Source organism: Lissotriton helveticus, chromosome 5_1, assembly GCF_964261635.1.
Source record: "Lissotriton helveticus chromosome 5_1, aLisHel1.1, whole genome shotgun sequence".
NCBI lineage: Eukaryota > Metazoa > Chordata > Amphibia > Caudata > Salamandridae > Lissotriton > Lissotriton helveticus.
This window is the reverse complement of record NC_136065.1, coordinates 1,879,831,490-1,879,855,802: the sequence shown is the minus strand read 5'-3', so window position 1 is coordinate 1,879,855,802 and position 24,313 is coordinate 1,879,831,490. Positions and strand designations below refer to the sequence as shown.

General features: G+C 45.8%; 1 protein-coding gene across 1 annotated transcript in view; it reads left to right on the top strand.

Annotated features, from left to right (window-relative positions):
• The window catches only part of PSME3 (proteasome activator subunit 3), a 294,102-nt gene that overhangs the window by 143,407 nt on the left and 126,382 nt on the right, over positions 1–24,313 (top strand). Inside the window, exon 7 of the mRNA XM_078645347.1 lies at positions 310–378. Coding sequence (XP_078501473.1) covers positions 310–378 — 69 coding nt within the window. The remainder of the gene's footprint in view (positions 1–309; positions 379–24,313) is intronic.

Genomic DNA, 24,313 nt, shown 5'->3' with positions numbered 1-24,313 from the left:
CTATCTCGCCAGAATGCTATATCCATGTTGATCATGTGGTTGAGGGCTGAGTGCTCACAGGCATTTGCCCACTTTATCAGGGTAGGTGTAAACAACTTGGTTGAGTTCTGAAAAGAGACCATCTTGAGCTAGCTGTGTGTTCCAATTCAATTAATGTGCCAATTGTTTGTCTTGCTTTTTCTGTGCGGTTTGTGCTGTATCACTGTAGCCATTCATTTGTGAAAGTCTTAATTTCAAATGGTCTTCAAGGCTCCAGTTGGCGAAGAACTTCATATAACTGCAAAATGTGTTCTGTGGTTATTTTTTTAGGTTAAAATGTGGGTTCAGCTTCTCATTCCAAGAATAGAAGATGGTAACAACTTTGGTGTTTCTATTCAGGTACAGAATTTTCATATTTTTAATATCTACTCAATAAAATAAGTTGCTGTAGGTTAAAAAATGCTATTGCTGGTCGAGGTACAAGAATGTAATTCTTCAGCATATTGTTGATTAGTGGAAGCAGTCCTATATCTGTTGGTTGTCCTTTTCCATTTGAGCATGTTTTCAAGCTGTTCCTTGTAGCTTGGTCTATACTGTACCCCAAACTTGCATCCGGACTGTCTTGCTACCAGTTTGAATGCAACCTTAGTCATTGGTTATAGCAAGTAAGTAATTCATTGTTTGAATGTAAAGTGCTGTTTTACTAATTCTCAAACCTTTTAACAGTTCGACAAGATGAGCAAAAAAAAAGTGGTTTAGCTTTTAAGACCATATAACCACCTTTTGGATCTTATTTGGTAACTGTAAAATTGTAGGTAAATGTATTGACTAGAAACTGCCATAGTTTCTCCTGCTTCAGCAAAATAACTTAAACGTATGAAGCCAGTGTATTACTAGGGCATTATCAAGATTCTTGTAGCTGTTGCAGCATGTCTAGCCTAAATAAACGTTTTAATGATGGATACAAAGTCAAAAGTCCCTTAAAGTATGGGTCTAAACATTTTCTTTTTAAAGTATGTTTGAATATTGAAATTATTGGGGAGTCGCCTATCAGAGCATTACTTTTTCTGTGCTGTCCAAGGTTGAAATATTACAGTTCAAGTTTATCATTTATCCCTTTTTTTTGTGTGTGAAGTCACCTATAGGAGGAAGCTAATGTTTATGGCTGCTTGTTTTCCATATTACTTTTCAGTAATAGAATCAAGTGTTTTCCATGAGGTTAAATTAGTTGAGAAACGCACAATTATGCAGGTTATATTGCATTAGGGTTTAATGTGTTCAGCCTGACATGCAGTCTGTTTAGCCTCTGCTATATTTTTTTCTTGGACACTTTCTTCATTGTATAAAATTAGTGTTTACTAATTTGCAGTGGAGGGCACCTTGAGTTGTTAATATTTTCTAAGGATAGATCATTTGTTGGCAGGTTTTGCATCTGCTCACAATGCAGGAGTTAATTTCAGTTTAATAGATGCTCTGATAGTGAGACGCTTATCACTGAGTAGTGGATTATCTGCTTAGTGTCCATCAGCCATGCTGTGTACTCAGTTGCTATTCTCAGCCATGCTGTGTACTCAGTTGCTATTCTCAAATTCCATCACTGTACCTAATCGGTACGTCCATAAACCCGTGCTAACTTAGTCACCTGGTCAATAATATTGCCCTACTTGCCAACCATAACTTGGGGATGAGTTTCAGCCGGACCTATGGCGCCCCCCTCTCCCACACTGAAAAACAATCACCCCCTCTCCCAAAAAAAATCAAATTTCACAATTCTGTTGAACTGCCAATAGTTAAATGTCTAGACGTGTTTAAATATTGCTGTTGAAGTCTGTTACCATTTTTAAAATGCAATCCAATACATGATTGCCAAACAAATAAATGATTGCCAAACATACTATTCTGGTCAGTCAGGCCTTACAGACATATACAAGTATCCACAGTGTGTTTATTAGAAATCTGGTGGGGGTTTTGAAGAATATTTGGAATCCTTTCCCTTTTTACACCTTCTCCTAGCCAGGATATATATGACAAAAGATGTTAATGATGGCTCATTACTGTCGCTCATGTTTTTTCTGCTGAAAATAAAGCACTGTTATCAGCAGAATGCTTCTTTTGTCTAGAGCCTGCCCAGACACCTCCCCCCCTTTCCCCGCCGACTGGTTCACTTGAGGACCCCCCTAGTGGGCTGTCCAATCCCCCCCTCGACGCGCACGTTGCGGCCGGGGGTTCGGACGACACAGCCCATGCGGCTCCGCCGGAGCCGCAGGCGCCGCTGCCAGCTCCATACCCGTCGGAGATCTATGCCTTCCTCATGGCCATGAGGTCGCTCTCTCCTCCGTCTGGTCCCGCTGTGGTGCCTTCGGGCCCGGCGGCCCCAACTGGGTGCCCAAGCGCGCCTGGTGCTTCGGCCCCGGCGCTCGACGCCAAGAGAAGAGCAATTCTTCTATGATCCGGCCCCATCCTTTGCATCGGACTTCCTGGAGATGGGAGACGAGGGGGATTGGGAGGGGTCTGAGGGCCCTCTGGCAGGAGAGTGCCAGTCTTATCAGGACTGGGCAATGGATCTAGGGAAGGGCAGTGGTTTGGACACTTCGCCCGACACTGGCTTTGTCTCCCCTCCTACCATGGCTACGGAGGAGGGGGCTGCTTACAGCGTGATGCTGAGGGCGGCCAAGGCCTTGGGTCTTGAGCTCCCCGTCGCAGCCGTGAGAACTAACCTCCTCACCGAGGTCGTTAACTGCAGGCAAGATCTTCGGAGCCTCTACTGCAGTTTAATGAGGCCCTTACTGACGTTCTGTTGGGCACTTGGTCCAGGCCCGCTACTGGTCCCCCTGTAGATCGGAACGTGACCAGGCGCCACCGCCTGGCCCCGGGCGACCCTAGCTTCCTGTCCACCCACCCCACCGAGCCTGATTATCCAGGCCTTGAACTCCCAGACAGCATTCCCGACTGCTCCACCTGCTTGGAATCCAAAAGGTATGAGCAGTTCGGTAAGAAGCTGTTCTCCTCACTTAGTTTGGGGTTGCAGTCGGTCAACACCGCTTGCCTTTTGGGCCGTTATACCCACTCTCTGTGGGACACGGTCGCGAACGTGCTGCCAGCTTGCCCGGAGGAGGCCCGGGTCAAACTCGCGCTTGCTGAAGGGCGGGATGCAGCACGGTACTCTATCCGATGTGGGCTGGATACCAAAGACTCGCTGGGCAGGGTGATTTCCACGACGGTGGTGGTTCGCCGCCACGCCTGGCTGAGGCCCGCCAACTTTTCTACTGCTGTCCAGAATTTCCTCATGAATATGCCGTTTGATGGCCGTCGCCTCTTTGGCGACAAGGCAGACAGTGCGCTTGACAGTTTCAAGGACTTCAGGGCTAAGGCCAAGTCCTTGGGCCTGTCGGGCCATCGCCAGCAAACCTCTGCCTTTCGTGGCCAAGGAAGGGGCGCCCCCTCACGTCCTGACAGCCACGGGCCACAGACTAACATCCAGCGCGGCGGCGGACTTGGTAACCGCTGTGGTGGTGCCAGGGGACAGTCCACATCCACCCCCCGCAGCATCCGCCTGAAAGCCTTCCTAGCCCAAGCTTTCAGGCCCATTCGACGCCAGAGGGGGGCAGGGTTCGCCATCACCTCCTCCACTGGCGCTCCATCACATCGGACAGGTGGGTGCTGCAAATCGTCCGAAGGGGCTACTCCATCCCCTTCGAGGCGACCCCTCCAGCCATTCCACTGCAGTACCACCGCGTGTCTGGGGATCACTTGCAACTTCTGCAAGAGGAAGTTACGGCCCTCTTGGCCAAGGGGGCCATCGAGAGCGTTCCTGGGCCAGAAGTAGGGTGTGGTTGTTACTCCCACTACTTTCTGGTTAACAAGAAGGGCAAAGGGGGCCTACGCCCTATCTTGGACCTGCGGAACGTCAACGGCTTCCTCCGGAAGGAGAAGTTCAAGATCCTGACTTTGGCTCAGGTCTTAGCTGCCCTAGACCCAGAAGACTGGATGGGAACATTGGACTTGCAGGACTCATATTTTCACATCCCGTCCTGCCGGCCCATTGGCGTTACCTGCGGTTCACGGTAGGCCGCGAGCACTTCCAGTTTACCGTGCTCCTCTTCGGCCTTACCAGCGCTCCACGGGTGTTCACCAAAGTGATTGCAGTGGTCGCAGCCCATCTGCGCAGATTAGGGGTGTCAGTCTTCCCCTATCTCAACGACTGGTTGTTGAAGGCGGGTTCGCCCCAGACCGTCGTCAGCCACCTCCAGACTACGGCTGACCTCCTGCACCTGCTGGGGTTTTCCATCAATGTGCCGAAGTCACACCTGTACCCCTCTCAGAAACTCCTCTTCATCGGAGTGGTTCTGGATTTGGCGCAGTTTCGGGTTTATCCTCCCGAACAGCGGGTTCGGGATATTCAGGCTCTGATTCCGATCTTTCGGCCTTTATCCCGAGTCTGTCAGGTTGACGCTGCGGCTTCTGGGGCTGATTGCCTCCTGCATCCTTCAGGTGCATCATGCCAGGTGGCGGATGTGGGCTCTGCAGTGGGACCTGATGTTTCAGTGGGCCCAGCATCAGGGCAACCTGTCTAACCACGTCCTGGGCACTGCACGATTGGGTCAACGGCAGATCCCTCTCCCTACCCCAACCGGAGCACGTAGTAGTGACGGATGTGTCCCTCCTGGGCTGGCGGGGGGGGGCCACATGGGAGAGGCAGATCTCCGGCGGAGTCCCGGCTCCATATCAACCTTCTGGAGCTGTGGGTGATCCGACTTGAACTGAAGGCATTCCTTCCCTCTGTCTGGGGAAGTGTAGTGCAGGTTTTCACGGACAACACCCCCGCCATGTGGTACTGCAACAAACAAGGCTGGGTGGGGCTATGGACCCTATGCCAGGAGGCCCTGCGCCTCTGGCAATTGCTGGAACACCAGGGCGTCACCCTGGTGGTTCAAAACCTGGCTGGTTCCCTGAACGCCAGGGCGGACGAACTCTGCCGCCGGTGCATGATGGATCACGAATGGCGTCTGAACTCTGACGTGGCGCAAGGCCTCTTTCAGCATTGGGGAGAGCCTTGGTTAGATCTATTCGCCACCGAAGAGAACGCACAATGTCATCAGTTCTGCGAGTTGGAATTTCCAAGGCGGCACTCGCTCTGAGACGCTTTTTGTTGCGAGTGGAGCTGCGGTCTATTGTACGCCTTTCTGCCTATACCACTTTTGCCCAGAGTGCTGACGATCAGGCGCGACCGGGCCCAAGTCATCCTTGTGGCTTCGGACTGGCCACGAAGATACTGGTATCCCGAACTACTCAGCATGTCAGTCGATCCCCCGATTCGTCTGCCTCTTCAGGAGGACCTTCTGTCGCAGCAGCAGGGGACGATTCTCCACCTGAACCTGTCCAGTCTTCATTTCCATGCGTGGAGATTGAGCGGCGACAGTTGAGGCCATTTTACTTGCCTCCTGAGGTCTGTGATGTGATTCTGGCAGCCAGGCGTCCCTCCACAAAATCGGTATACGCCTGCAGGTGGAACAAATTTGTGGCATGGTGCACAGCAAAGGCTGTGGATCCCCTTTCTGCCCCCCTATCAGAGGTTCTCCTCTTTCTTCTTTCTCTTGCCCAGCAGGGCTCTGCTCTGGGCCGTATCAAGGGCTACCTCTCTGCCATTTCAGCCTTTTTAAGGCTACCTGATCAACCTTCTCTTTTCAAGTCCCCTGTTGTAAATAGATTCTTGAAGGGCATCACTCACATGTTTCCTCCTGTTCCTTTCGTGATGCCTCAATGGGACTTGGACCTTGTTCTTTACTTATTTGATGTGCGCTCCTTTCGAGCCACTTCACAATTGCCCTCTTCGTCTTCTCACTCTTAAGACTGCCTTCCTGGTTGCCATCACCTCTGCCAGGAGAGTGAGTGAGTTCCAGGCTCTTTCTTCCAAACCTACTTTCCTTTCTGTCCATCCGGACAAAGTTATCTTGAGAACGCGTCCCTCTTTCGTGCCCAAGGTAGTCCCAGCCTTCCACATCGGGCAGTCCACCTTGCCCACCTTCTTTCTGCCTTTGCATCCCTCGAAAGAGGGAGAGGCTCCACCGTCTGGACCCAAAATGTGCGCTCTTATTCTATCTGGACCGCACACCAGTTGCGGGTGGACGACCAGCTCTTTGTTGGTTACGTGGGTGCTAGGAAGGGACGGCAGGTGCACTAACGGACCATCTCTAAGTGGGTCGTGTTGTGCATCAAGGTATGCTACTCTTTGGCTAAAAAGGAGCCTCCTGTTGGGCTGGGGGCCCATTCCACTCGGGCCACGGCGGCTAAATGTAAATGTAAATGTACAGGAATTTATATAGCGCAAATCACCAAGCGGTTTCTAAGCGCTTGCTTAGGGAACCCGTCCTGGTATTCCCCTGTGAGATAACCCCGGCAGGGTATCCGCAAGGTGAAAGCCAGGCATCCCGCCGCGAGGGGCCGTTGTGGAGATTAAGCAAGCTATTGCCCAGAGTTGCAGAGTGTGAACCCGTGAATCAAGTAGTCCATGGTCATTTTAGGACTCAAGACCCCGCCGAGCCGGGAATTGAACCCTGGTCCCGGGCTGACCTCTGCTTCCAGGTCTGCCTCCTCTAACCAGTGAGCCACACTTCTCCTACTACTGCCTGGGGTCGGGGAGTCCCCTTGCAGGACATCTGTCAGGCAGCTACGTGGGCCTCGCTGCACTCGTTCACTAGACACTACTGCCTGGACAGCCAAGTCCGGAGAGATGTCTTTTCCGGCCGTTCTGTTCTCCAGGACTTTCTGGTGTGATCATTGGTTCGCAGACCCACCACCGGGGTTGGTATTGCTGGGGCATCTATTCTAACGTAAGGAATATAACACTAACCTGTTTCTTTCAGATGCACAAGTTACATAACTTCGGTAACGATATATCTGTAAGAAACAGTAGTTAGTTTTAGATTCCTTACCGCCCCACCATCCTCCCCGTTCTGCGAACCGATATCTAGGGTTAAGGTTCTTCCCTTCGAGGGCCCTAGTTTCATGGCACCAGTGTCTGTTTTTATCACGGCTTTGCGTTCCTGGCGCGGAAAAGCTGTGTATAAGAACTGATGTCAGCGAGCGAGGGCAGCGTCTAAGTACTCCGTCATCCTGGCACCAACGACAGACGATGGACACGGAGCCGCAGACGACTCCTACCGACGCGCAGGAGTACTGCTACGCAAAACTTTCCGGATCCAGTATGACGCCTGGGGATATTCTAAGGTAAGGAATCTAACACTAACTACTGTTTATTACAGATTTATCGTTACCGAAGGTAAGTAACTTGTGCTTATCTATTCTCAATAGGGCAATTTTTGTGTTTTTAAAAATGGAGCTGGAGGCGTGAAGATGTTTGTTGGCTGTTAACAGCGCCATTGGGTTTAAGGTGTTCAGTATGGCTCGCTAGACTTGTAGCCATCCTGGTTTTTATCCAAGAGTAGGTGATCTCCAGTAGGCCTCTTGTTTTGCCAGAAATGCGGTTTGGAGAAAAAGCGGGAGGGGTAAATCTAGCAGACTTTAGAATCTCCCAGTCTTAGTATTTTGATGGTTAGCCGTGCCTTCTTCCCCCGCCATAGGAATTTAGGATCAGGTTATCCACTGTACAGTGGAAGTCATCTGTGTGTAGGAGTGGTAGCATGCTGATCAGGTTTTCGACTCTGCCCACCAAGTTATAAATTTCATAGACCAGGCCTCCAAGAGTTTCTTTAATTTTTCTAGTTTCTCATTGTGCCCTAGTGTGCTCATGAGGTCGTTACCAAAGTGTATCCCTAGATATTTGATAAACTGTTTGCCAGGCCAGGCCCGATTTCCCACTAGGGTGTCCCTAGTGCAGTGGATTTTCAGGTGTTTGCATTCTGATTTATCTCTGTTGCGCTTATATCCTGAGTATATCTCTATGGTGTCTATCGGGGCCTCAATTGAGGTCTTTGGTGGCTCCGTTAAAATTAGAATGTCATCCGCGTATGGCTAATTTAATTTCTACTCCATTAACATTTTTCCCCTTGTACTTTCGTGTTTGCCTTGATGTCGCTGATCAGGGGTTCCAATGCAAGCAGAAAAAGTGAGGGGGACAGTGGGCAGCCCTGTCTAGTGCTCCGTTGTAGAGTAAGTGGTTCAGAGAGTGACCCATTAATGACAATACATGCTTCAGGGTCCCTATATAGCACCATCACCTTCCGTATTTATCCTTCCCCTAAGTTGAAGGATTGCATGCACTGCTCCAGGAAGGTCCATGATTCTCTATCGAAGGCCTGATCATCAAGGGTAATCGCTACAGCTGGCTCTGTATTTTTGGCTGTATGTTCTAGTATGTGACTGGGAAGTCTGGTATTGTCGTTAGACATTCTGGTCCTTAGGAAACCTACTTGGGAGTTGCTTATTAGGTAGGGTGGGATTTAGTCTGGTTGCTAGGATTTTTGCATATATTTAGCAGTCCACATTAATTGGGGATATGGGCCTGTAGTTCTTGGGTAACCACTGATCCTTACCCTCCTTTGGGATGACTATTATGTTTGTTTCAGACATGGATTGTGCTAACAGCCCATTCTCCGCACAGTGAATGAACACACTCTTCATGGTAGGTTTCAGCTGCTCTAGAAAAAAACTTGTAAAAGGTGGCTGTGTACCCATCCGGGCCTAGGGCTTTGTTATTCTTCATAGATTTGACTGCCAATTCAATCTCGGCGATGCAAATTTCTTGCCCTAATCTCTGTGCGTCTACACTGGTTAACTGTCTGAGGTATTTTGTGCATGCCTCCAGATCCAAGATCTGTTTTTTTTATAGAGTTCCAGATAAAACTCTTGAAATGGCCTTGAGGATGTCTTGTGTGGGTTTTGTTTGGGTCTGTGATGGATGAGATGGTAAATTGGTTAAGTTTATACTTCAGGTAAGAGGCTATTAGCTTCCCACTTTATTTGCTTTGCAGAGGTTAATGGCCTCATATTTGTTAAACCACAGTCCGGCTCTCTCACTCAGGATCTTATTGTATTCATACTTTTTTCTAGTTAGGTCCGCTAGGAGTTTGGTATCGTTAGTGTCCCTGGCATGGGCTGTTTCTAGGCTTTTGTTGTCCTACTCGAGCTGGGTCAGCTGTAAGTTTGTGTTTTTTGTTTATTTTGGATTTAATTTTAATTATTGTGCCTCTGACGGTAGCCTTCAGTGCGTCTCATAGGGTAGTGGCGCTAATCCCCGGTAAGTCATTGTGTCTAAGGTATTCCCTTATGGCCTCAATCTTCTCTTTTTTTTGTTTTTTTTTGTTTTGTTCACGAGGATAGCTAGGACGCTGCTGTTAAACCACCACCTCCGGGGAATGGCTGTTGTAGCAGCCGCTCAGCTATAGGCTGATACATGAATGGTCTGACACTAATCTAGGCTCTGTCAGAATGTTCTATTAGGTGTGTGGGGACCTGTGATTAATATGTAGTCTATCTTGCTGTACGAGTGTTGCGGGTTGGAGTAGAATGTAAAGTCCCTGGTGTCCGGGTGCTGGACCCGCCATGGGTCCTTGAGGCTGAATTTGGAGCAGATATTCTTTTAGTGTAGTGTGCACTTGTGGGTTGGTATTGGCAGGGTGACTACCTAACCAATATATGGTCCAGAGGCATATTAAAGTTTCCTGCCACCACCGTGAGGTCGTTCTGTGGGAGGCTATCGAGCTTGTGTGACACTCCTTCCCAGAAGATGGGGTCGTCCCCCCCACCCCTCTTCCCAGGTGTGTTATCAAGAGTCTACCTACTTCATCATGATACCTTGATTCTAGAGTTAGGTTGGAATTTTTAGATACCAGTGTGATTACCCCTTGTTTCTTCCCTTCTGCCGGTGAGCATGCCTCGTGTGAGATCCAGTTACCTTTCATTAGCCTGACCTCTCACAGGGATCACCTTTAGTTTTAGCTAGGTAGTCTAAGATCTTGTTGCGTTTAATGGGGTTGTTGAGCCCTTTGACATTGAGGGATACTATCTTTAGTTCAGAAGCCAGATTGAGATTGTTGGCGGGACCATTATCTAGGGTGAGTCATGTCTGGTAAACCTAATCTACGTCCCCAGCTCGCGCTTGTTCCAACTCCTCTCCTCCTGCACGACCCGGCCACATGATGTGGGACAGGTGTGCCTTGTGCTAGCCACAGTGTTCGGTCTCTCTAACAGTTACGAATGGGTCAGTTGGTCTGGAAATAAATGGTCACTTTTATGTTCTGTTTATTTGCCAAGCGCATTTGGGGGGGGGGGGGAGGCAGGGGTGAGGGGGTGTGTGGGTGTGTGTGTGTGTGTCCTGATTTGTTAAACGTGTTTTTTTTTTTTTTTTACTAAAGCGGCCCTAATGTTTAGTCATTAAAGATCTTTTTGCTTGTCAGTGATGTGCCCTGATCTCTAATATAGCATTACTTATTGGGAGGTCCCCCCCACCTTTACAGCAACACAATCCGTGCCACCTATTGACAACATTTATCACATGAGTTTGAAACTTACCCTGTCCTTGCTCCCAGAATAAAGTTATGAGGAGTATCTGTTTTATGCTTAATATTGTTGAAGAAGTAGACTTAAGTAGTTTCTGCCCTGCTATTACCCTGGTGCCAGAAACATTGTATTTTATTATAGTTTTAATTCAAAGCGCGTACCAAAAAACAAGCAGTACATGAACTATAAGGATGAGATGGTTGTTAACAAATTGTTTAACACTTCCTTGCAATTTTGGTAATTTAGAGGGGATAAAGGAAATATGCTTGTAACCAGTTTTTGGACAAGAAAAGCATTGATGGGAAGGTAGATGCAGCACTGGTGGCCTTTGGTTTGAAGTAAGTACCAAAGAAGCCGAAGCGAAAATCCTAGATGGAGCATAAATGGGCCAGACTAACCCATGAATGCATTTGATAACAATGCAAACAAAACCTTAGTTTTGAGAATATACAGCGAGTCAACAATGTAGAAAGGTCGGTATGGGTGCAGTTGAAATGTCTCCATGCGAAGTAAGAGCAAAAAAGAAGTTGCACAATGAATTTGAATGTTCTGAGAGCATCAATGATATGTTGGGAAAGACTTCTCTGAACAGTGTTGCCTCTAGAGAAAAAGTGAGAAAAATAAAACTGAAAACAAAATTGGGGCAGATGCAGAAAAAATGTGATCCGTTTCTATAGGATTAAGGAAGTTAAAAAAGAAAACTGACCTGTCATCCAGGCCCCTGCAGCAGAGACTAATGAGAAAAATTAAGAAAAACAAAACGGTTGTTCGTGTCTCAACTGCATAAGTGATGCAAACCCAAAGTATGACTGGTTAAGAGGATAAAGGAACGGTATGTAGAGAAAAATATTCGGCTCAGAATAGAGCCCTGAGGAATTCCATTGAGAAGGGGATGCAAAGCAGACCGCTTCCTTCAAAGATGTGTATCCAAGAATGTGTGAAGTCGGTCAAGCATCTTGTGATCCACAATTTCCAATGTGGCAGAGTTCTAAGACAATAAATACTTAGTTTGTGATGAAGGTGCACCTTTTTTTGACATGGCCCCCCTACTTTTTGCCTCGTAATTGTGATTTCAGCTGAAAGTGTTCTGGATTCCTCCTAGTTTGGTCGCCAGTGCCAGAATGATTTCCCAAAACTGTGTAGTTGTTACCCCAATTAGTATAAACTTTAGCACTCTTAATCCCTAATAAATGGTACCCCGGTACCTAGGGCATGGGTACTAAATAGAGCCCCAAAGTGCGGCAGCACGAATTTTGCCTATCTAAGGGAGCCCTCACCAAGTACAATCAAGACTGTCATTGCAGTCTTGGTGCAGACAAAAGTAAAAAGAGGGCATGTCTCGCATCCCTTTGTGTTCAACTAAAGTGGCAGAATGCACACCGTTTATAAAGAAGGTTTAGAATGCACAAAAGCTATAGGTGTGTTGGGAGCATGCAGTCCTGAAACTCATTCAGTCCGTGCGCGTAAATCGATTGCATCACTGCTGGTTGAGCCTCGTCTGGACCTAATCATTTTACGCGCACGGACGGAATGCGTTTCAGGATTGCACGCTGTACCAAAAATATAGCCTTTGAGTGTTCTAAATTTCAGAATAACTGGTGTACGTTCTGCCACTTTTGTTGAACACAAGTATACCTTTTTCCGTCTCAGGTTGGTTTGCACCCACAGATAAACCGGATAAAAGGAACAATGTCGATATGCAAGTTATCCAATTACAGAGCATGGGAGGTTCACCCTTCTGCTTTAGTCCGAGTCGCCATCCACACCAGCAGGCCTCCTCCCCAGCATATTCACTGATTCACTAATTCATCTGATATGTACACAGTTACCCTTATATTGGGTCATGTTCTAGTTTCATGTATTGATAATTTTGTAAAAATATTGAGGATTCTAAAAATGCTTTTTCTTTTTTTTTTCTTCATGTTTTCAGACACTTTTTAGTTTAATTTAGCATTTTATTTGGTGCACTCATTTGTATCGAAGAATGGAACAGTTGTAGTATTTTTTTTTTCTTTTGTTCAGTGTTGCGTGTTTTAGCTTTGATTTAAAAGCACCCGAGACACGAATGTGAGTTTAATGAGCATTTTCACGAAATATATTTTTTCCGGGGCCTACACTGGTAGAGTTCTGTCTGGGCGAAGGCTTTTTAACATACAGCATGTTGAGCACAATTAAGGCACACATTTAATTATTTTTTCACAATAAAAAGAATGGTAGTACACCGGTGGTTTTGTCTTGGTTGCATGAAGGTGGATGTGAGATTAGATTTATGGAGGGCAGCAATGAGTAACAATGATCAACATGAGTCTGGGGTTTAATTGGTTATTGATGTGTGATCTGCTTTATAGTAGTTAACCCTGTGGAAGGGCAATTGGTGCTTGAAATGCATTGGGTTATTTTAACTACTTCGCACTGAGGGAAATGGTGAATCCCCATGTGTTTGGAAGAAAAGCCTGGACAGGCACTTGTTGAACCTGGATAAAACGTATTTTACTAAACATTTGGAACTCTTCTGCATGTGAATTCCTTTGTTGCTGTGCATCCTGATGTGGGTCATGACTAGGCTCCACCAGTGATGCACACATCCTTGTGTGCCATGTCCTCTACCACTGCATGTGATACTTGCAAGTCATCCTTACAGCAGGCCTGACAGCCCCGGTAAGGAAAACCGGATGCCTACAGCCACCTCTACATCCGTCGCCCCAGGCTGTGGAGAAGATCACTGGTGTCCATTCGTCCGAGCTTCGCAAGTCTTGTTGGTTCACCCTGACTAGTCTCTCAGTCAGAGCCTGCAGCCTCTTTCCGCAGTGACAGATCTCTATTAAATAATTCCTACGATGAGCATGAAAAGGGGAATTGGAAAAATATAATGCGCTCTGTTGAGTAACCTGATCGGAATGCAGAATGAATAGTGGGAAAGGAGTTGATGAGTGAAGAGAGTTTAAAAAAGGCAATGTATTCAAGAATTTTAGCCAAAGATAACAAATTGAATTGACAGAAGGACCATATCCAATTTAATAGAAGTGGGGACAATTCCAGAGGAAGGTATTGGCATGTAAGAGAATACTGAAGAAAAGTAAAAGATAGAAAAGCAAAAGTGCTTTCATCATTGAAGGTTCTGGATCAGTAGAAGAAACAGTGAGCATGCTCTGCTCTGGAATGCCAGAACCTTCGTCTGAGACTTAATGCAAAACTTGAAGTTTATCTGCCCAAACATTGAGACATCTGTTAAGTCTTTCAATCTGTAGCTAGAAGCTTACTAGATGATCATCCCTTTTCTGTGATGAAGTCTCTCTAAGACAGAAAAGGTCCATGTAAAAAAAATATATATATTTTGGGGTGGGTGATTGCTCATTTTAGTATTAAATCAGTTTTTATTAGCAGAACACTTAGCATGAAAATAAGTTACATCGTCGCCTACAACCCTGCGGGCCAGCTACGCTTATTCTGATATATCACACAGCATGCCGCCTACAACCCATTCGGGGCCGGCTGCATTTGTTTAAAATGAGACAATAGACCGTCCTAGCACCACGAAAAGTGGATATTAGCAAAGTCCAATGCGCTGTTAGCATGTGTGTGGCAACAAGCCAAGAATCTGTTTCTGACGGCTGGATGCTATAAGGTCTGCCTTTTAACAGAGGACCTAAAAAAATGCAGACGTAACAAAAATACAACCAATTTGAAAGACTGTACCCCGCCACCCCCACCCCTCCCCTTTCCCGGGGAGCAAGAAACAAAAGATGTACTCGAACGTAGGGGTACGATCCGATGCGGTACTCAACAGTGTCATGAGGGCCCAGGGAGCCCATCCGGGGCCTATTGCGCTATTCGCCCTTGCGCCCTTCGGGAATCGTTTTCGGAATCCCGAGATAGATGGGACAGGACAGTTCCCGGAATTCCGTGGTTACATTGCACTAGAATGAAAAGAGCATGCGTAAACTGAGAGCTAAACCAAAGTGAACTAAATGCATTTTGCTGAAGGTCATTTAAACGTAGAAGGGTAGACAGAGTAAAGCAGGAGTTACTGAATTTTAGAAGTCCGATGGGTGAAAACCCTTTCTTCTTGTCGGATCTTAAAAGTCTACTGACATGAGACAGGAAAGATGGAATATGCGATGTAGGTGAATTGCGGTATAAAGGAATATGCGAACTACAAGAATAAAGCGGTACTCTAGAAACGGCGCACTGTTTCCACTGCCAGCGTCAGGATCGAACTCGTGCCCTGTCATGTTTAATTTGAGGTTTTAAAAAAAAAACGATGACGTTCTAACATTTGAGGAACTAAGTTTGGGCAATGTATGCGGTAGGGAAGACGGTGGCAGTCTTCCCCGACCCGCTTGTTCGCCCCATGTGACAGAATTGTGTTTTTTATGCTTATGCTGAGAATTTTAAAAACCTCGTGTTCATTTTAAAATTGGAATATTCAATATTGGGAATCATTTACGCCAGCCTGCACTCAAGTGGCGCTCCCAGTGTCCCTTTAATTTGATTCTGAAGGGGGTAATGGTACTTACAGTGCAATTTCGGAAGCCTGGGCTCGATCACCACTCCTGCCCACCCCGGTCCGACGCGGTAGCTAGTACCGTTATGCGGAGGGCGGGTCAGGGAGAGCCAGGCACTTCCGGTCTATCACTGGAGCGGTTAGCGCTCTAGTGGTAGCATCCCCAGGGCTATTTAGCCCTCGTCTGATCTTGAGCGCGCAGGGGAGCCGAAGACACGCAGAGTGACCGGACGGGATTAGGGACCATGGACTCTGCTCAAGTTGATATAGAGTCCACTGGGAAACATCATATCAGGTATACAGTTCAAGCTTTATTGGATCTCCGATCTGTGCCTTTAGTGGGTTGTGTCCGTGACTCTTGGCCATTTCTGGAAGGCCCTTTTGCATGTATTCATTGTCAATTTCAGGCATCCCGTACTACTACCTTTATTGGGTGTAATACCAGTGGACTACCAGTGTCAAATGGCTTGAAATGTCTTCACATCCGCTCCCTACCGAGGCACCACCTTTAACTTTGGGACTTTATTTCCACTTTAAAACCTGAAATTTGCTTTTTGACCGAAACTTGGCTAAAACCACACACGGTCCCTGCTATTACCTTGGGCATCCCGGCAGGATATGAAATCTTAAGGCTTGATCGACCAATCAAAACTGGGGGCGGTATTGCTATAGTCTATAAAGAAGGGCTGAATGTTTCTATAATGGAACAAAGGAACTGCTCCCTGATGGAAGTAATGATCTTCAGGATCAGCTCGGCATTTAAAACCCAATGGAAGGGAGCACTGGTCTACCGCCCGCCAGGGCCAAGTACTGGTTTGACATTGTCTCACTGAACTACTGGCCCCGCATTTTAAAGCTAAAGAGGACTTCCTTTTGTTGGGGGATTTTAATATTCATGGAGATCTTCCCAATCATTCTGAGACACTATCTTTGCTTTCAGATCTTTCTCTACTAGGGCTTGAGAAACAAAATAGTGGCCCTACACATGTGGCAGGCCACACTTTGGATATGATCTTCTCTAATTGCCCCACGATATATTGCCGTCCCTCGACCCGAGTAAATTGGTCAGACCATTTCCTGATTGAATTCAAACTTCTTGGCTTGGATAAACCTAATAAACCGCCTCCTCTTCCCTCCTTCTAGCATAGACAGTGGCACAAAGTGACATTGGACGAACTCCAGAAAGTACTGGTGGAACCCCTCATTTTAGTCTGATAATGTGGAGTCTGCTCTATCTAAGTTCAACTCAGCCCTCCTAGATGCGGTGGACTCATTGGCCCCTATGAAACTGCATAAGCAGTGTCCTGCATCCAATCAGGAGGCATGGTACACTGAACAACTCAGACTGGAGAAACAGGGCTGTTGGAAATTGGAAAAAACTTGGAGGAAAACCCCTTCTGAGGAAAGTAGGAAAAAGTACTCAGACGCCTTGTCTTTATATCATAAAAATATTAGGCTGGCGAGGAAGAATCACCTTACCTCCCAGTTGGCGGAACCAGGTAACTCCTCCAAGGAATTATACCGGATTCTGCAGACATTTATAAAGCCTATAGCCTGTGAAAGTCCTGATGACTCTTCTCAATCTGTGTGATGATATCTCTATTTTTTTTAAATATAATAGAGATGATTTATGATAAAATTGTAAAGGCCACTAATCTTAAGGGCAGTTCGCCCACCACCCTTCCTTCATCTTTAACATATGAAAATGGCACACTTACCACCTTTCCGGCGGTCAGTCAGTGACATTTACTCATTGATGGGCCAGATTAAGACAGGGTCCCCTCTGGATATCCTACCGGCTAAAGTGGCTGCCCCTTTAGGCAGCTTACTTTGCCCTATGATTCAGACAATGATGAATCTTTCCCTTAGGGAAGGCCGGGTACCTCAAGAATGGAAGAAAGCTGTAGTAAATCCCATTCGCAAGAACCCTGCCCTGCCATGGACAGACTTATCCAACCTCCGCCCCATTTCCCTTCTGCCGTATTTGAGCAAGATGACCGAGTAGCATGTAAACATCCATCTGTCTAATTTCATCGAGGCGTCGGGAGGCTTAGATCACTCCCAATCTGGTATCCGGCACCAACTACAGCACGGGATCAGCGCTCCTCTCTGTGACAGATACCATCAGGATGTCCCAGGATAAAGGGGGCTCTATGATTCTGGTGCTGTTGGATCTGTCCGCAGCCTTTGACACGATATCGCATGATATTCTTCAGAGTCGTCTGCTGGAGGTGGGTGTAGGAGGTTTGGCTCTGTCCTGGCTAGAGAGCTTTCTCTCAGGCCGCTCACAAAGTGTCAGCCTGGGCTCCTTTCGTTCCACATCTATGGAGATCACTAAGGGGGGTCCCACAAGGCTCGTGTCTAAGCCCCACACTATTTAATGTGTATGTGGCCCCTCTAGCTGACATTGTGAGAGCGCATGGTTTTACTCCAGTGTCGTATGCCGACGACACTCTGCTTTTGTTCCCATTTCAGACACTCACTCCTGCAATTAAACGTTCTTTTGCTGAAAGGATGAGAGCGGTGTCCTGCTGGATGGCCTCCAACTTCCTGCAATGCAATGTAGGAAAAACCAAGGGCATGCTATTTGGGGAGGCTCCTCTCTTGTGGTCACCGGATTGGTGGCCACTGGACTTGGGGCCTGTCCCCAACAGACAGTGAAGAATCTAGGCGTGTGACTAGACCAGGGACTATCATTAAAGGAACACACGAATCAGGTGACAGGGTCCTGCTTTCGGGTAATTGTCCTGAGACGTGTGTTCCCCTTTCTGTCAGACATCTTCAGAAAGACCCTTGTCCAGGCCCTTGTAATCAGCTGTTTAGTTTACTGTAACAGCCTTATTTTATCTGCCAATGAAAATCTGCTGAGCAGACTGCAAGAGTGATGCGCTATATAAGATTATAAATAAATAAATAAGCAGTACAAGATGCCTGACCATGCTCGCATCAGTCTCGTGCTTGCTTGTTGGGGGCGAGTGAAGGTTTACAGATTCTGTAAACCAGTTGGTTTGGATTTATTAACTTACTTTAATCAGGATGGGCCTTTGTTCTGAGGGCAGTCATTTCCATATCTCATCCTTGATTCTCTTGCTGGTTCTTGACAGGGTCCGGTCTCACCACTTGACTCCTGAACTGCAAAGGACGGCAATTTGCACCTAACGTTTGGGTGAGTCGTGGCGAGGGCATCCTCCGGTAAATCACGGCGCCCACCACTCTTACACGGCGCCCACCACTCTTACTTGCACTGGGCACGGCTGGCGTAAACAACCTTGCTGTACCCAAATTAATCACGGGCCCCTGGACCGCTTACTGATCTATAATTTCTCTGATTGGCCGTGTACATTCAGCGGTAGTTCGAGGGAACTGTGGGGGCAGTTAATATTGTGCTAGTGTTGTGCTGATCTTCGTTTTAGAATCAGTACAGTAAGTAGGCTTCCTATATCCGAGAGCGATTTGGTAGATGTGTGTGTAGGCACGTACTTGTGGTGTTCCCTGACGCATTTCAGGTCCCGCATCTGCTGAATGAATCATAGATGCCGTACATGTTTTCATGTAGTAGGACCGCTAAAAGCCAGAAGAGGGCAGTGTTGGCACATGAAGCAAGGGCTTTTCAGCGCATATGAGGACTTATTTTATTTATTTCGGGAATAGCCAATCCGTATGAAATGTCCTATTCGGGCTGCAAAAGTCTATAGTGGTGTAGCATAACACATTTGTAATGAATTTGTCCATGTGACCATATTATCTGTACTGAATGTAGGACTTTATGGATAAGAGGACAAACTTCGAAACAGCCAATACATCACTTTATCAATGATGTGTTCAGTATTTTAAGTGTTCTATAATGATTAAATGTAATAAAATGTTTAGTTACGTAGTAGCAGGGGCGCATCTAGACTCTTTTGGGGGGTGGGTGGAGGGGAGGGGAGGGGGAGGGGCTGGTAGTTCAAGCCACAGTGGATTATTTCACGCAATTGGGGCAGAGGCATCCTCTGAGCCAGTATGAGAATACACATTAGCAAAGCAGCAGGTGTTCCTTTAATATGCTACCACGGCATTTAAGCAAGTCTGTGTTTTTGTTAAAGCCAGATCTCTTGGCTTTGCTGTACTTTCCCCTGGGACATTTAGCACCGCTGGAGCTTCAAGAATGTCCCCCAGACCTGCGAGCATCAGATGTCTGCAAGATGGTGCCAAGTGTGTGTATGTCTGGTCCTCGTATCTAACACAGAAAAAGAAGGCATTGAAGCCCTATTGCAAGGTGTCTTTTCTTTGTAAAAACACAATCTAAGCTGTATAATAAACAAATGTGTCCAAAGAGCTATAAGATGTTTGAGAGGATTGCACCTTGAACATATGAATGTGCCCCGATAGACACGGGGGTAGGCTTCGAAGAATCCCATTGTTTCAATTTTATTTTGTTTAGTCTTTTTTTAAACCATTACACTAAAAAGCAATCCTAACCTTTTTGTACACTTATTTTGCGGAAAATTTAAATCGCAATGATATATGGAGCATATACTCGTCTTAATAAAGTTATGGAGGGGAGGAGATTTATATCGGACTGTCGCAGAATTAAGACTGGTCACTAAATTCAAACCGTAATGGCATTTACAACGTGGAATACATGGAATTCCTGTTCACAATGTAAAAACAAGTATATGTTAATACTTATATTGCACTGATCTAGCTGGTTAGCAACAGAGCACTGCATATTATGTGAAGTGTTCTGAGTTGAGGGCTTGATTCTGTGATTTGCACACATTTACACTAGCATCTCGCATATTTAAAGTTGAAGCACTGTTAGATTAAGTGACGTTCCCAGAACTGCACAATTTTCAGTCCAGCTGGTTTTAAACTCTGGTCCCCAGGTATCATGGTGCTGGTTTTCAAAATGTTACATTGAAGAGTGGTACCTATGGCATCCACTGCCAGCACTGGCATCACCTACTGACAAGGTGCCATCCAGACGTCTGAAGGGAGCAGAAGATATTGGTGAAACGTGCTGCATAATTTGTTTAAGCATCATTGTTGTGCTGCTTGTTCACACATCACTCGCACTGCCATCTCCTATTTCACACTCTCCTTTGCTGTTTGTAACCTTGTCCTGCCATTGTTCACATTTTCTCTCCATATTGTCACTTTTGCTTTCTTTTTTCCACTATTCTCTTCTCTCGCTCCCCAATTTCTTCCATCAGTCCCTTCTGTCACACTTATCCTTCTTCCCATCTTCTCACTTCCTATGAGACACGCCATGGTGTCTTACCCCCCACCACTTCAAAATGCCAATGCTTTCCAAGCTAATTGAAGATCTATTGGCATTGCCACTGATTGTTTTCGTTATTCTTCACTGTAAGCACTCCTCCCATCCAAACCAGCTAAAATATCTACTTGTGTTGCTTCATAAATCTACTAGTCCTGTAAGAAAATCCACTTGTCCCTTTGGTGCTATGGAGTGCAGCGACCAATTGTGGCAGCATTCTCATTACGTAAGAGCTCTGATATAGCGCCTCTGATTATGCCACGGCTCATACCATAGTAGTGTTTGAATACCAGCAATCCCCTTATGTTGCTACGCTGCCGCAGATCTACATACTGGAGCTGAAGGTAGTAGTAAGCAATAGTTTCTGGGTTGGAATGCCTTTTTGAGCGTGCAAACTTGCATGTTTTAAGGGTTTTCAACAACTCTTCTCTAATCTTTTTCCATACTGTGAAATGTTGCAAATCTACTCCTGACAATGGCAGATGTAAACCTTCTTCGAGATTTGGGGGAAAAAGTTGTGGGCGGGAAAGTAAAGTTGCAAACACTCATGTATATGTAGAGTTGCTCATGCGAAAATCTCAAGCTAAAATGCAGTTCACAAATATTTTCTAGGAGTACTATTTCTTGCGCTACTGCTTGTGAATTCACAAAAGCCGTATAGCTGCACTTCATGCAAGGACATATACCATGGGTGCACTTTTCTGACTTTCTTCAATAATTGGGCCCCTAATTTGGTCTGGAATTAACTGTGACCTTTTGAGTTTATTAAAATTCTGTCTCTCTCGCGCTCTATCGGCTGGCTTCACTGAGTGACAGCATTCTGCTCTTGCACAAGGAACAGATCTGCACACAAAGTAGTTTTGTTCCGTGCCAGTAACTACTATGGCAATATGGGCTTTTTGAGACCAAAACTATTTTTGATTTTGCCAATGTTTGTTATAATGGTGAGGGCCCAACTACTCCCACACCAGAAAGGTTTCACAAAAACCACGCCAAAACAAGTCACACATTGATCAAACTAAACAGCTGACAAACAATTTCAGACCTACTGGCTTTGCCAATGCTTATTTATTTTATTTTTCCCATAATCTTATTAACTTGTTACACTGATTTTACATTATGAATATTTTTTGAAAATACTAGCATGAATCAACACATTTTAATAAATGATACTGCAAAGAAATGGTTCCTAAAATTATACATTAGTTTAGCTAAATGTTTTTTTCCTACTTTCATTTCTTTATGAACATTTCTATTTTTAAAGCAAAGAATCCTCAATCTTGCTTTCAATCTTATGCAAATATTTGCATCTAATCAGAGAGCATTGTGGGAGCATTATACATAGCCTCTTATTGTTAAACTTAGAAAACCGGTATACATAGATTTATACTGGAATCACTTCCAGTAGTGCACTCAGAGCTTACAACATTTACTTAGACCGCTCACCCTAATAATTAAGGCTTTGAATTAATTAACCATAAATAAAAGTTTGAACAGCATTAACATATGGACCCAAATATTACCTTAACTGCAGACAAAGCCCTTCCCAATAACGTGTTACTGAAAACTGGCAGTCAAAGGGTTTGTGCTGCAAGGGGTTGAACCTACTTGTCCCAAGGACAAAATGCACAAACTTGTTGCGCTTGACCCCAAACAATGTCCTGGGTGTCGGGCTATAGGAATTCCACATCCCTGAACTTTCTGGCCCATCTAGCAAATGAGACTAGCACAAGCTGCCTCATCACGATTCGAATTTTCTTCTGTAATGGCAGGAGATTCCCTTACAAAATTGGGAACTCTGTCATCCAAACCACAGACTGTAGCAAGCTAGGAAAAAACTGCATTTCACTAAAAAAGCATAAATGTATGGCCGATCACCTCCAACTACCACAGCGCAAGACTCATAAAAAGGCAGCAATAGAGAACGTGGCGAGGGGTTTTACTTCACGTGCTTAATTCCAAAACCGGATTTGACTTTAAGGCCCTTAATGGACTGCCACCACTGTTTTATCTAAAACTGAAATACAAAGTCGCATGCTCCATCGCGGCTAGTTACGGACATCTATCAGTAAATGGGTCCTCATGACCGCCTACATTGTTAAAAAACAAAAGCATAAAAAAGACTGCAGGCCTTTGCTATCTGTGCAGCGGATTTGAATTATGGAGCATTGCACTGCAAATCTATTACAGGTAAGTAGTTTTATTTTGGCTTTGCTGTATAATTGATAAATCATTCGTAAGAGGTGGCTGAGATTTTTAATGAGGCTCCAGTAAATTCACTGAATTCTCTTGGCGCCATGAATGTCCAGCAAATTACAGTATTAAGCATTTGTGTCTAAGCCACTGTTTTTGATGGATATTTGTATCCTCCTGTTCCTCACCTTTGAATAGTCCAGGAACCAGATTGGATCTGAAAACGTCTGATCTAGCTCTGACGCTGCTAGGGGGGGCTGGCTCTTCCTTTACACTGGAAAGGTCAGTGGTGCTACACGTTTTTAACCCTAGCACTCAAAAGTAGATGAGAAAAAACTGAACTTGCATCATACTGCAGATTCCTCACCTTGTAAATTTTCCCAGGTGCCAGACTGGATCTGGAAACTTTAAAGCAGTTGCCTTGTGTGTCGATGGATGACGTCATGGTGGCTGATCCGTTCACTCGAGATATATGTGTGTGTGTGTACACACACACACACGTTCTTTTCTTTCATGCCTTAGAAATACGGATCCTGAGCTAGCAGTGTTGTCTTTTGACAGAACTTTCCCTCGGGACAGCTGGTTTTTCCCCATAAAATTCTTGCACTGTGGAGATATAGGCCCCCAAATTACAGGGTTGAAACATTATTGTGATTGTCGTGTGCCTGTCACCGACATCTAAGTCTGCTTGTTGTGCCGCCACGCATGAAACAGTCATGATTGAGTTGTGCTAAAATTAACTATAAGCATATTCAAGACCGCACCACCACGTTCGCTGTGCTAAACTCCCAAAGAATTTGCTAATGTAGTCCTGGACCCAGTAGAAATGAAGGTGTACATTCCCTATTCCGGGGACAGCTCCACATTGAGATCTAGGAATTCAGGTAAGCACAAAACTTAAGCAATCAAAGCACTGCTCTCAGTTTTACAAAACCCGGGGTACTTTTAGGCCTTTGAGCCATTCTACATAGCGGACTCCACATGCTTGCGCTCGATAATGTTCTTCCTTAGCGGACAGCCAGAGCAGACTAAATGTGGTGTTTGAAGGAAGCCACAGCAATCCTCTTTGGTACCCTACCATATCCCTCTTATGCATTAGAGCCCAGGGATTTGAGGTGACTGACTTTAGGAAGCCAGACAGATCTATCTCAGATGTCAACCGAACCACTTGACCTCCACTGGAGTCAGACCTGGTTCGGCAGGCTCTAGCTATGGCACATTGTCCGATGCAGAGACACACCATGGTCTAGAGCCTAGACGCTGGATCCAATAGTTTTAGCGGATTCTTCACTCCCCCACTCCATCCAACAGGGTTGACACTCTTAATTTACCTTTTCTGATGTGATTCCTATGAATTCTAATGAGAATGCGGATACTTTTTATGATTAACGCAATTTCTTTTATTTTTTTTCTGAGAACCTGAGAGATGCCGGTGGGTTGGATACCTCCCTTGACTGACTTTACTCTCTCCTAATCATATGGCCACTGACTAGTCCGCCTCCTTTGCAACCGCCATAAGGAGAGTGGCTGAAGTTCCCTAGCTTAACCTACAAATGCAAGGGGTAAACACTGGCATGGGCCTTGACTCAGAATCTACCTCTGAGGAACCTTTGTTTTCTTTCAGTGAGGCTGTAGTAGACTTGCTGGTGTGCGAAACTAGGTTCTTGCCCACCAGTCAGTTACAGGCCTGGTCCAAGTGACCCAGACTTCTTAAAAGCAACATCCTACCCCTTAATCTTGTTGGTATAAGCATCATCCAGCTGCCAGAACCCCAACTCCTTTCCCAGCACTCCACCAGACGAGAAATGGAAATTTTAGGAGCATTCATTTAAAAAAACAATTCTTCAGTGTCTTACATTGCCTGCGATCTGTCAGCATGTTGTGCTTCCTGAGATGGTATTCTCATCCCTTGTGGGGCA